Here is a 14,515-nt window from a genome sequence, read left to right on the forward strand (position 1 = left end):
AACACGAACTAGCGAATGGATTCTAGGGTTGAACTACGAGCTAGCGAACGGATTCTATGGTTCGAAAATATAATCCTGAGCGAAGCGAGTAGTTCAAAAATAGAATCCTGAGCGCAGAGAGTGTTGCAATACACACGAGGTAAAATAACTTTGCATCCCGTGTGTAACACATAACTTTTCACCTCACTAAAGCGAGGAAACACGCAATAAAAACAACTGGAAATAAGTCAATTTGCGTTTATTACAATTTCCACGAAGCACCGACCGACACTACAAAAGTTTCAAATTAAGAATCAAGAAGAAAAATCTATTTGGGTGCGTTCCGTTTCACGCGTTTTGAGATTGCAATAATTATGTTACTTAAGGTGCGTTCTGAATAAGTACAATGGAAGAGTCAAAAATACAATTTCTTGTACGATTTCAAGTGTTTTATGGTAAAATCATGTTATAAAATTGTTTGAATTTTATGTTTTTAGCCAGATACAATTCGATATGAAATTATTTTTACGTTCGCATCACATGATTTGTTAAGACAATTTAAGCACAGGGAGAAAATTGTCCTGTCTGGGACATGCCTTTACAAGAAATTACATTTAAAAAAGTAACTAATGACACGTTCGGATTTCAAATATTCTTTGCACTCTTGTGGATAAAATGCGATTTTGCTATCTGTTTTTAAAGAATAAAAAAGTCCTTTCCGAGCTAGTGAGGTGAAAAACCTATTTACTTTTTATATCTTCTTGGAAACTTTGCTTCAGTGTCGTTCACTATTTTACCATACCTTCATTGGATATAGAACTATGACCGATTGAAACAAAAGAAAGGATTAACATTACACACTCAACCTGTATGAAACTAACAAAAATTTCAATGAAAGTCGATGGCAAAATACATTACTGCTCAATATGTTTTTTATCCTAAGCTTTCCTCCAAAAATGGCGCGTCACTCTTATAAGTAATGAAGGGTGTGGGCAATCTCAAAAATGTCGTATCAAATGTCTAGAAAACGGATCAATCATCTTTGATATAGCAATATGACCGTCACGAAGTAATAAACCATGTCAGCAAATAACTAGACGAATCCGAGAAATATGTCTCATACAAAAGGGAACCTGGCTCCGTGTTTGCGTTGCTTACATAACGAGGGATTTAAGGTCTTTCACAGGCTAGCGTAATGTGACTCCAACTGGTAAGCAGAATGAGCTTGGAGAAAATAAAATTCAGTAAATCCTATGGTACTCTGTCTGATACATTTAAAGAAATGCCTATAAATATGTTTAAAAAGAAATTATTTGATTATTTAATAAAACAATGTTATTATTCCGTTAATGAATTCATCAACAAATGTAATTTATGATCATTGAAATAATTAATATTACTACTAGTAAATTTTTAAAATGATAATGATATTTAATAAAATATAATTTAAAAATAAATTTGTATATATATAATTGCATGTAATGCATGAATTTAGTTTGTATCTTGTACATAGTACCTAAATAAGTTAGTTATAAGAACAATATTTGTACGCCCGTCGTGGCAAAACAAGAATCGTTCATGAAAAACCACTAATATGTAAGACCTGTATATACGCTTGTTTGATACAAATAAATATTTCATTCATTCATTCATTCATTCATTCATTCATTCATTGGTCCTGTCGAGAACAAAACATTTTTCTACTTTTAATTTATTTCTAAGCATTCTCGTTTCTGCTTGATTTATTTAATATTTATCATAGCGGTAGACGTATCACAAGTATAACATTATAGTAGATGTCGCTGGGGAGGAGAGTTTAAATCCCCATCTTAAACAGTGAATTTTATGTTTTTATATTATTTATAAGCCTTAATAGCATCGCTGGCATAGACGTTTCAAGCATCACCATTAATCACTATAACCATCGATAAGTGTCCATATTATATGATTTAAGTACCACGGAAGCTGCCTTATGGAAGTTGACGCGTACGTCACTTAGCACCACATTAGGCACTGGTCCCACCGCGAGCTAGTAAACTAGACACGATAAGCACTCCCGCGATGTTTATAGTCACTCGCCCAGCGTTGAGCTATTAATATCGCCGTGTCTCTTTTATTTGCACGGGAGTGCTTATTTTTTGTTCGTTTTTATAGCCGATAGCTCATAGCTTACTAGCTCGCGGTGGGACCAGTGCCTTAATATTGGTTAATGCGTAAGACTCCTACGAAGATTTTATCTACTTATCTGGTATACCTAAGAAATCTACCGGCCTAGCCGAAATGGCAATCGTTGACGCTACGCTGACCGAAATGCAGTCTGGCTCTGTCGCGTCAATACGGAAGAGCGTTACGCCGTGGCTTGCGTGGGCGATGGTCGCGCGATGGTCGCGCGACGGCGATGCGACGCATACGAAATCAAACCTTATCGATATGGAAGTATGACGGCCCAGCCACGACATTGGTCTAAGCGCGACAGCGGTGAGCGGCAGCCATACGTGCGAATGAAAAGTCCCATCGCTGTGTCTCGCTCCAATGCTCACCGCTGTGCTGTCGCGCTTAGACCACTGTCGTGGCCGGGCCGTAAGACGCGTGGTCGCGCGACCGTCGCCCACGCAAGACACGGCGTTAGACGATAACGATGTTTCTGCATTGGCTACGTACTCTGATGCCGTAGCGGAATGAAATTTCTGGGTCACGAAACGAAAACGAAACGCCGCGAAATAGTCTGGCTCTGTCGCGCCAATACGCAAGAGCGAAAGAGATAGATATCTACGAGCGTTTCGTTTCGTGAGCGTTTCGTGAGCGTTTGTGCCATTCGGCTGCGCACCCTGATCTGGGTCATCGCCTGACTCTCCAGGCTGTTGGAACACTAACCCTGTATTCGAGCTCTCATCCCTTATTTACATTCGCGGAGTATATTTCAGCCCGCCTCATTACCCAGCAAAGTGGGTGGTATGAATAAACATACATATTTTTGTCAAATGAAATGAGCCCTGAAATAAATTCTGCCAGCTTACCTTGTGATTCGAGTGGCAAATTGCTTTCAGTTTGTAATTTTCTTTCAATTTTTATTTTTAGAATGTGTATCTAATAAAAACTCGCCTCATTCGGTGACACGCCTAACGGTATACAAGCTTTGAAGCACTAAAGACGATTTTTGGTTGTTTCACCGAATTAGGCGTGTCACCAAATGAGGCACTCAACATATTTTTTGTTCGGTAAATAACTCCCTAAAGAATTTTGACGACCAATATTTCTGAGTTTATTTTCTTAAGTGCAATTCAAACATATCTTGAAATTGATCGTGCTTTTACATTTATTTTTTAAATGTATCAATAAAAATACATCTGATATACATTTCAAAGGCTCTCTGATTTATTTGTTGCAAATGTAACCTATTACGCATTCTACTCAAACCTTTTTTTTTTATTACGCATTCTACTCAAACCTATTAACACAAAATGTGAATATTGAATGTATTATTCGAAATAACGTATAAAAAAAAAGTATCAAATTTAGTCTGCAATGTAACGAGGCTGATTTAAAAGATATAAAAACCCTTTTCATGTTTTTACAAATATGTTTTATGTAAGGTACATCGTACGATCCATTTTTTCCATTATCACACTATTGAGTTCCACATGTATGTGTATTATTGACGTGTAAATTGGTTTTACAAATAAAATATTATGATTATTATGATTATGATTATGATTATCCACTGAACACGTGTGCCATATAATTATAACCAGTGGACACTTATTAATGCAAACATTGTAAAACATGGAAAAAATGGATCAGTTGCATTTGCCCCAGTCGAAATTGTCCCGCTGTACCTTATATGTTTTTTTTTCATAACACAGCTTTATACTGACTACAGCACGGGAAGCATGGTCGCGCGATAGACGATAAAATATCAGGCCGTCCCTATCGCACTTACAAACAGAAGCATGGTCGCGCGATAGACGATAAAATATCAGGCCGTCCCTATCGCACTTACAAACAGTGCGATAGGGACGGCCTGATATTTTATCGTCTATCGCGCGACCATGCTTCCCGTGCAGGATATAATAGTTTATCGGTTATAACTTTATACTGTATACGTACGACAAAATAGACAAATCATTCGATAATGTATGTAAGTATATGTAGAACGTTGGTACTATTATATACATAAATGTACCTGCAAGTGTGGCGGGATCGACGGGGCGTCAGCAGTGAGCGAAACACAGATGTGAAGAGCAGGTATTTATTTTATAAACTTGGCGAAATACAGAGGGTTCCAATAAAGGCAGAAAGGCTTTACTGTTGTGCAAGGGTAGGACCCACAAATGCAGGAGCAAACACCTTGACAAGAACTCAATACCAAATTCTCAGTTAGCAAATTCAGTCTCCGAGCATCTCTATGAAGAAAGTAAACGGAGTAGCTGAACCCGTCTAAAAGAGCCGTGTCGCCTTTTTTAATTTCGATCCATTAACAAAATATTAACTCGATACTTAACTAATCTAGGTTGAACTAACGTTCGCGCGTTCTATTTAGTCGTCAGCGACATCTATTGAGCGATCTGCGCACTAATGTTCACTTCACGCCTAGAGACCACGATACACTACCGTTCGCGCGATCTGTTTAGCCGTCAGCGCCATCTAGCGGGGTTTTGGGTCAATATTCTACGGTCGATGACGTGTTATGCTACGAGTATATACCTACATAATTATGTATTTGTAAGTATAAAAACCTGAAGCGTCGGCACCCAACGTTCTAAGAACTTTGGTGATGGAATTTCAATAAAATAGGTAATGTACGAATTTATCAAAATCGAATATTAGCATCACGATTTGTAATAAAATATTTTGATCGAATCATATTCACGGTGAATAGAAAACCGTCACGCAGGTAATAGGTATGTACAGAACGTTAATACCGTTAATAATGAATAAGTGAATGATTTGAATGATTAATTCACAAGAACATATCCATACTAATGTTATAAATGGGAAAGTGTGTGTGTCTGTTTGTTTGTCCGTCTTTCATGGCAAAATGGAGCGACGAATTGACGTGATTTTTTAGGTGGAGATAGTTGAAGGGATGGAGAGTGATATAGGCTACTTTTTGTCCCTTTCTAACGCGAGCGAAGCCGCGGGCAAAAGCTAGTATTATATATTTTACATACATGTTTAAATATAAAAAAGACAGTTCAAACTTTGCAAAGTAACTTTTGAGGTTATAATGAACAACTTTTATTATGGGACCAATGCTGAAATCGCGAAAAAAAATTTGGCCGTTCCATAGAAATGAGCGGCATCATTTATTTATTTATTTTTATTTCAAATTCGTTACACAGTATGACAGTAAAAACCAAAGCACTGAGTAACTAAAATACATAAAATCATAACAAATAAACACATCAAAGTGAGAAAAAATCAACACCTCACAAATTATCTAGATTTAGGTGACAACGTAACGTCGAGGCTTCGTTGCGTCGTCTGAATGACAGTCGGAATGGACTGACAATTTTTTTTTTGCGACATCAGTTTTGGTCCCATAATAGAAGTTGTTTATTATGATGGTCCTTTTGGTGTAGGTATAAGACACACAGATACATGGGAATTCACAGCTCCATTCACATCAAGATTTGGCACGGATGGAACAAATGAGTGAATTAAAATAATGATGTGTGACAGATTAACCAATAAAATGGTGGCTCTTGAGAGTTATCTCTGTATACATACCGGTACAGGTGTCACTAAATCAATCAAAGTGTTGTTCATTCCATATAATACATATGCCTAGCCTTATTAGAAATAACATTCACTAGAGAAATTTCGTCGGGTACTGTCGGGTATTCTGCCTAATGTTATATTGATGCATGTGGGTAAGCTGAGAATAAATGAAGTCAGTCTTGATCTGGAACTTGTGTTTGATTGCCGCTCCCCGAGTACTTTAACATGGCGCAGCCGGTAGGATACGAACCTACGCTCCCATAGGGAATCTGATTTCGAATCAGAGGATTTTTTTTATTATTATTGAACAAATGAGTAGGTCTGTAGTCCAAACTAGTTTGTTACTAAATCAACAACTGTATATTGTTACTAAATTAATTTTATTATGTGTTATTGTAATCCATAAATTGAAGGATTATGTCATGGTAATGTCATTATAATTTTATAACTGTTGAGTATCGGAATTAAGTAGGTACTTTGCCGCAAACCAACATTTTATCCAGAATAAAACATGGTTTGTTTTCCTTTTCTATTTCATGAATTGTGAGTAGGTACATAAGTTAAGATAATGCATGCATGTTGATGTTAATAGGTGTTTAAGTAAAACGCCACCTAAATGACCCGACATTCAGCACATGTTTTAAATTTAATTTACATTTTTTTTATTGTAAAGAGTTCTTTTTACTTTAATATGTAAACACTTTAAATATACATGTAGTATAAATACACAATACAAATGTAGTATCATGTACGTAAATTAAAGGTACCTTTGTATGTAATACACTCAAATGTAATACTTTTTTTTTTGTTATTTTTTTGATAAAAGGAGATTGTCGGGTATTCTGCCTAATGTTATATTGATGCATGTGGGTAAGCTGAGAATAAATGAAGTCAGTCTTGATCTGGAACTTGTGTTTGATTGCCGCTCCCCGAGTACTTTAACAGGTACCACGGCGGGTGGGTGGTCTAGTGGTAATGACGTTAGCCGCGTAAGCTGAAGACCCGGGTTCTATTCCCGGCTCGGCCACCAGTGGGCCTTGTCGTTTTTTCTTTCGTGTATGATATTTATTTATTTATTTAATCTTTATTGCACAACAAAAAAAATACAAATGGCGGACATAATGCCTCAAGGCATTCTCTACCAGTCAACCAATGATATATATTGCAGTGCATTCCATTGTTGCCAGCTTTCATTAATTGGCCTCTACTATATTCTCCCCTTTGGCATGTCTTTGGAGATCTGTCGTTTACTGACGATTGAGAGCACTAGCAGTTAGATGATATGATTGACGTAACAGTATTTTGCCGTGACATAGATCATACACGTTTTTATTTTATTTTATTGTGTTAATTACATTTTATATAAATTAATTAGTTGTTTAAAATAAAGCAATGAATTAAAGATCAAAACAGCAACAAACTATTATGTTCCTCGGTCTACGCTTTGAATAAAAATGACGTATTTCATCTGAAATAAGTTACTCAACCAAGCAATTATTTAATGGAACCAACTTATATTTCATTCAAATAGGTATAAATAAACATTGCCACTTTTAATGTTCATTTTGCCTTAGAGAACAATTTGTTACAAAAGTATTTCATCTCATTTTATTTACGAAATTCAAATAGAATTTCTGTAAGGAAAGACTTCAATTTCGTTTGTTGCCGGAGGAATGTAAAGTTTTCCAACCTATTACTTGAAAATGCTGGTGAAATTAGCATTTAAAACGCCGAATTGGTGTTTAACAATATCTTTCTAAAGCTGTTTGATCTTTTACTGTTTAGATCTATTAGCTATACGAGAGATTTTTTTTAGTAACAGGGGGCCGATTTTTGAGTCTCACGGCGTTCGAATTCAGAAAATTGTCATTGAAAATAGGAGGCAATTCACCGTTTTCAACCGGTATTTTAGTGACAGTGAGACTCAAAAATCGGCCCCCAGGTTACAAAATGGTCGAAAAAAGCTATATATAAGCACACAGAGCACACGCGAAGCTGATCAAGATAGAATACTCTGAATCAACTATGCATATACGAAAAAACATTACATGATGCCATCCCTATTTTGTTTTTTTTTCATCTCTAGTATACAGGACTACTACCAGACTAGGTACCTAAAGTTATGAGGTGGGGTGGAAACCACTTGCAATATAAAAAATAAACGGAAAAATCTGTAATGTTTTATATTATTATTGCGGTACTGTGATCTGTGATCAATTGATCATAGGTAAGTATGTTATTTTATTTCAGAAATAAAACTCGTAGGTACATATTTTTTAGCATATGATAATACTTATTTGTATTTTTTGTGAGATAGACAAACATTTGCCATATAAACGAATCAATCCCACTGATATGTCTCGACTCATCAGTTTTTTATTTGATAACGTAGAAAACAAAGAGGGTCGAGTCCATAAGGCTCCCACGCTCTAATCAAATCTTACGAGGTACGTGCAGACCCGGATTATGACCTCTATACATGACTGTCACATTAGGGTGTACCCGGGTAAGGTCGGATAGTGTAGTATTTTATAGTCACAATTGTTGAAACAATAATAGTTTTGTTATATTTCTAGCAATACAATGTGTGACGACATTTTACTATGCCTCTAGCGTCACATTTTAGTAATCGTTCAGTCGTAGGTATATTCTACTTATATCGGTTTACAACAAAAGTGGAAGGGGAAGTGAGTAAAGAAACGAATGTTATCAACATGTAAGCAGCTTAGGGTTTAGAGTTAAAATTAGTTTTTAGTCGATATTAGTGCAATATATTTAGGTTTTCGGTTTTGTGTCTGCCAAAAAATGTATTTTAACTTTGATCACTCAGGTTAAGTTAATTTCGTTGTTTTTCATATGAATTCAACACCAGTAGATAAAAGTAAGTTCTTCCAACTAACCGAAAAATAGCCCCATCTTACTCTACTGTACCTTACATTATGACTGTACTTACTGACTTAATTTAGATAGAAGAAACATTCATGTATAGATTTATAACCTGATATACTTACTGACATTGTTGCGGATTCTGGCAGTTCACGCAAATTTAGTTGCACTAATGTAATAACTGGAAGAGCATTGTGTCCTACTGTGTTCCATTTCCTCTTTATGTAGTTTTGAAAATGCTGCGAGGTTCTTGTCCTTTCTGGGCCGTAATAAAATGCTACATTTAAAACTAAATAAGCAATTTACCGCCCTGGACATCATTCAAACTGGCGATCCTGTTTTGGTAGACCAGTCAAATCCTTTTTCACTATCTTAGTACGGAAGCGTAGTATTTATGTCAATCATTTGTAATTATTACAGTCATTAGTTGTTTTGTTATGTTAGTTTCTCCACACATCTAATTTGCTAAACACTGTTATAAACGATTTTTACACATACTTTAAATTGCAAATGGGACATAATCGCATCTAATCCATGTTTTTACCACTAACCTCCGGCGTTTAAAGGTCGGCATTGTCCCCGTGGTCTCGGTGTAGTATGCTATTTTGCAATTTCCCAAATCTCATCCATCTTTTGTCATCTATGGCAGCCTCATCTATCTTTTCTCATTTTATATTTCCTCGGGTTAAGTTATCAAACTAAATTTGCTTAATCATAACAGCTACCAAATTAAGCTGCATAACCGTCATCACTTTCGGGAACCAAATTAATCTGCCACCTGTAGGCTCGTCACCTGTCAAGTGATGATTGAACGGTTTTTGTGCACTCTTGACAGCTTGAGTGGATTATTTTAATAATGTATCTCTTTCCAGTAGGGCCCGTGATGGGCGCAACAGTGGCCCGCGGGACAGACAATCCATCTCGCTCTAATTAATATAGTCAGAAAAGGAAGGTAGTCCATCTCGCGGGCAAGATGCTGTTGCGCCCATCTTGTACCTACTGCGATGTTCAGATTATTTTAAAGGGAAATTGTGCTATCAATACAGTAGGTTTATCGTTGTTACTATTGAAGATTTGGTTATTTTATTCTTTAAATATTCTAATACCTGTGTATGATTGTGCCTAAATGCCTAAACTATTTGTTTCTTATAAAATATAATGGTACTTACCTACTTTACACCAGATTACTTATAAAACATGTTTTCTTTTTAATTTTCTATACTGAGACAAAAAAAACTTAGTGCTAACTGATAAAGTAACAGTATTGGAAAGAATAAGGGTGTTTAACCACTTAACCCAGCATTACTTACAACTCGCCGCCCACACCCTCTTATTTTCTCTGTTTTATTTTCTGGATTTTATAAAAACTTCCACTTCTCATTTATTTTATTTTATCGTAATTATAAGAATCCTCATCCTAACAGAATCTGTCAAGAAAAGTCACTGTAAACTAATAGATACAATCTATCCACCAGGTCCCTGCGTCGCTGGCGTGGTAGGCCTCAAGATGCCTCGCTACTGCCTCTTCGGAGACACAGTGAACACGGCCTCCCGAATGGAGTCCAACGGTGAAGCCCTACGGATCCACGTCTCACCGACCACGAAGGCTCTGCTAGATACCTTCGGGACTTTCCAGCTGGAGCTGAGAGGAGAAGTTGCTATGAAGGTGAGGAAGCTAAATTGTTAACTCTTTCTATTGTAGGCCACATCTTTACTGCGGCTAGTCTTTGGTCATGAGTAAGCACATTAAATGATTAAAAAAAATAATCAGCGTGCAGAGACGGCGATTCGCCATCGAAAGACGGGCGACAAAAAGCGACATCTAAAATGGCACAGGAGCAACAATGGTATGAGAATTCGAGAGTATCGAGAGGTTTCGCCGTTTTTTACTCAGTGGTTAGTCACTGTGCCAGCTCGCGTTTTAGACATCTGTTCACTTTTATCCCTAGAGCATACATCTGGATGTTTTAACTTAACCATTGCTGGAGGACAGCTCTGACCAGGGCACACTGCCAGGGTGGACGCGAGTTACCGTCTCTTTTTTTATTATCTCGATTTTTGTTATTAGACTAGCCGAGTCGAAGACGTGGCCTACGATGGATGGCTACTTAATGCATGATGATGGGAGGATCAGAAACGCTTGGTCTCGTTTCCCTTCTTGGAGCATACATCCCTGGACATTGATATTACGTAACTATACGGTATTAGACCGGTTAGTAAAACTAGGACTAGTAGAAACAGTCACCGGACACATCCGTTGAATCTCAAAATATTATACCTAAGTATTAGCTTCTATTTCATTATGCAATGATACTCCCTGGTTTTCAGGTTCCTCGTTGCCCAGAAAGTCCTTTTCAACTCTGTAAAATACTGAAATTAAATATTTTAATGGAACATTCCTTCTGCAATTAACAAGTAATGAAGGAAATCTTGGCAATTCAGTCATGGGAATAAACGATTTTAATTAAAAAGCCAGCAATTCGCATTTCTCCTTGACATCATGACGGCACAAATAATAAATAATTACGTTATTATGGAAACAAATCAAAATATTATTTTAACAAATATTTTGATTTGTGTTTTTTATTTTAATAAATTAAAAATCGATATAAGATTAATTTCAGTGAGGACACCACCAGTGCCGAAGGCTGAAAAACGCCGGGCGTCTTTAGCATTTCGCCATCCCCTATGAAATCAAATGACTTTGTAAGACTAGGCGTCTTTGACCAACTAATAAATATTTTTTTTTAATTATATGACATCTTATTTCGATTTTAAATAAATAATTGTTTAGACAATTTGTGTCTGAAATTTAATTTATTTTATTATCGTGCTCCCATATTATAAATGTTATTATGTTATACATGTTATATAATACGATGTGACATACAACGCGATGGCGCGATGGGCGCTGTTCCTGTTTTAGGATAACAGCCAGTGTGGGAGCACCATTACGCCAACATAGGTTTTTGCTAGAACTTGAACAGTGTATAATTAATAATTATTAAGAGCTTATAATTAATTCTTTACGATTATGGAAACAGTACAAATATTATGTCCGTTTGAAATTACACTCCTCATTATTGCCACACCTCGGACACTAGCGATCAAATATGACAGAGGCGCGTGCCTAGCACACAGTCTAAGCTCGTGTTGGTGAACTAGTACTATGCCTGTATGAGTGAGATATGACAGGTCGACTGTCCGCGTTTTTGACCCTACTGTGCTTTTACTTAGGCAGTATCAATTCGTGCTTTTAATATAGTTGGTTAATAAAACAGCTCCTAGTATTACTCGTTGGACTGAAAAAGACACCTGCATAAAATACCCTTAAAGAAATTGTGTACGTCGGAGATTTTTTCTTCATTTTACCGTTCACTAAAGAAAATCTGACTCGGCTTGACTCGACTGAGACTTTTGAAAACGAGGGCATCATTAAATTCCATACGGAATGTGCGTATTTGTTCTGAGCCCAAACGAACCGTACTGATTTACATAATTAGGTATCAGTAATGATCTTGGGGCTTGTTTTCACGATGTTGGCTTATTGAATAGGATCAAAGTGATGTTTGAAGCTAAATTTCGTACAATCCTTTTCGATTCTGAAATTTTGATTAAAGTGGAAATAATTCGATATCAAAATAAAAATAATTATTGTTCAGATAAACTGAGACAAACTGGATCCCATTACTCTCATTTCGTGTTTTTATAGTAAGTATATTATTATTGTTACAGGGAAAAGGAACTCTAGTCACATATTGGTTGTTGGGAGAAAAAGTCGACCCAAATGCGCCCCCCAGAGAAAAATCATCGCTGCCAAAGCTACAAACTCAATCCACCGAGAGCGGAGGGTCAATTTCACATCTAACTCCATTCCGACAAAGACTCGATCACGGATCCAGGTCATCCAGCAGGCGAGGCTCTGGCATATTCCAGCAGAGAAACAACGACTTAATTAAGCTGGAAAAAGAAGCACAGCCGCTTTTACAAAATCTCAAAATTCAAAGACAGCAGTCAGATCCTACCGAACCAGTCGCTAATGGCGTCACATCCGCTGAAGAAACAGATAAACTCAGCGTTTCCAATTCAATATCACTCAATGTCAACTCCTTAAATCACAATTCTGTCAGTCAAAGCGGCCAACCTAAAGTTAAACTGAAGGACTGCCAAATGAACTCCATAGGAAACCATAATTCGAATAAAGTAGGTAATAATAACTGGATCCCCAAGTTACCGCAAGCGAGTTCGTTCGACAATGGCTCCAAGAAAAACAACCATTGCTTAAAAGACTATAGCAGTGTTCCTTTACTGTCTAAGGCAGATGCGGCAAATGATTCTATCGTTTAAATTGTATCGTGAATAAATGTACTTAATATTGTGGCAATTTCTAAGAGAGATTTTGAAAATGTAAGTGTGACTATTCAATGTTTTAAATGTCGGTAGTCATAGTATCTCTAATATTGAAATGTGCTCAGTTATCGTCGTCTCTTACATTCCTAAGCTTTGTGAACTATCCTGCCCGTGGGTGTGATACTTTTTTCATGAGAATGAACATCGAAATGTCATTCATTTTCATTGGCTGATGTGTAGTCAAGCTATCGTAGCAGTACTTAAAATGTATTTATTTTCAAAGTGTTGACACTAGGCTGTAAATATACTTAAGAATTATTTATTGTAAATATTATAGTATTAAATGTAACGTCGTTGTGATCTTAGCAAAAGGTATTCTGAAAACAAGTAAATATTAATAGTAAATGTAGACAAAGTAAAAATTAAACCCTCAATGTTTTAAAAACGTTATAGCAAATATAATGAGTGAGAACCAGTTTGCATAGTTTTTTTTATAAATTAGTACCAACATCTCTTCTTTGGTCGTCTTCTGCCCCGGCTAATTTACGGTAACCACTCAGTCGTCATTTTGGTCCACCGCCGTTCCGGGTGCATCCGGCAAACAAGCCCTGCCCAATCCCACTTAAGCTTGGCTGTCTTAGCACCCACATCTATTATACCAGTTTTGGAGCGCAGTTTGGTGTTTCTAATTTTCCGTTGGCGGGCCGACCTCGACGTATTCTGCAGCGAATGGCAAGAGCGGGCATCAAACCGTGAGGACTGGAGAAAGGAAGGGGAGACCTTTGCCCAACTGTGGGACACCATTTAGGCTAAAAAAACGGCCAAGAGCGTGTCGGGCCACGCTCAGTGTAGGGTTCCGTAGTTTTCCGCATTTTTCTCAAATACTACTGAACCTATCAAGTTCAAAACAATTTTCCTAGATAGTCTTTATAACGTTCTACTTTTTTTTTTCCTTTAGATTTTTTCAAGAAACGATTTTAGTAAACATATTTTTTAAAACATACGGTTCAAAAGTTAGAGGGGGGGGGGGGGGGGGGTACACAAAACATTTTTTTTAGACTTATTTAGGAGCGATTATTTCCGAAAATATTAATATTATCAAAAACTGACGAAGGCGGGTGGATTTTAGTAAACCCTTATTCATTTTTAAATACCTATCCAACAATATATCACACGTTGGGGTTGGAATGAAAAAAACTCACAGTGTCACTACGTTTGTTCAATTCTGACTTCACCGGTCCCCACTGGATTCCATCATGATGTAGGGGAAATATCGGGAGCTCGACAATAATCAAAAAGGTAAAATATCAATATTTTTTTCAAAAACTCCACTTTTTTTTCACTTTTTATTTTACCACTTTATCGGCGTGATTGATATACATATTGGGACCAAATTTCAGCTTTCTAGAGCTAACGGTCACTGAGATTATCCGCGGACTGACGGACGGACGGATGGACAGACAGACATGGCGAAACTATAAGGGTTCCTAGTTGACTACGGAACCCTAAAAACGTACTAACATACCTCTTTAATTATTCCTTTTCAATACTTATTAATAAACGTACATGATCATAAATG

The 14,515-nt window shown here is 36.8% G+C and overlaps 1 protein-coding gene across 5 annotated transcripts in view; it reads left to right on the top strand.

Annotated features, from left to right (window-relative positions):
• Positions 1 to 13,412, top strand: part of LOC125226211 (atrial natriuretic peptide receptor 1-like) — a 499,228-nt gene extending 485,816 nt beyond the window's left edge. For 4 of the 5 annotated variants that reach the window (XM_048130138.1, XM_048130148.1, XM_048130155.1 and 1 more), the window contains 2 exons: positions 10,062 to 10,252; positions 12,322 to 13,412. In XM_048130138.1, the coding sequence (XP_047986095.1) occupies positions 10,062 to 10,252; positions 12,322 to 12,933 (803 nt within the window). In that variant the 3' untranslated portion in view covers positions 12,934 to 13,412. Of the gene's footprint in view, positions 1 to 10,061; positions 10,253 to 10,654; positions 10,799 to 12,321 lie in introns of all 5 variants that reach the window. The other variant, XR_007177060.1, reaches the window with a different exon arrangement.
• The last annotated feature ends 1,103 nt before the right edge of the window (positions 13,413 to 14,515 follow it).

This window comes from Leguminivora glycinivorella, chromosome 1 (assembly GCF_023078275.1).
Source record: "Leguminivora glycinivorella isolate SPB_JAAS2020 chromosome 1, LegGlyc_1.1, whole genome shotgun sequence".
In the NCBI taxonomy this organism is placed as follows: Eukaryota; Metazoa; Arthropoda; class Insecta; order Lepidoptera; family Tortricidae; genus Leguminivora; species Leguminivora glycinivorella.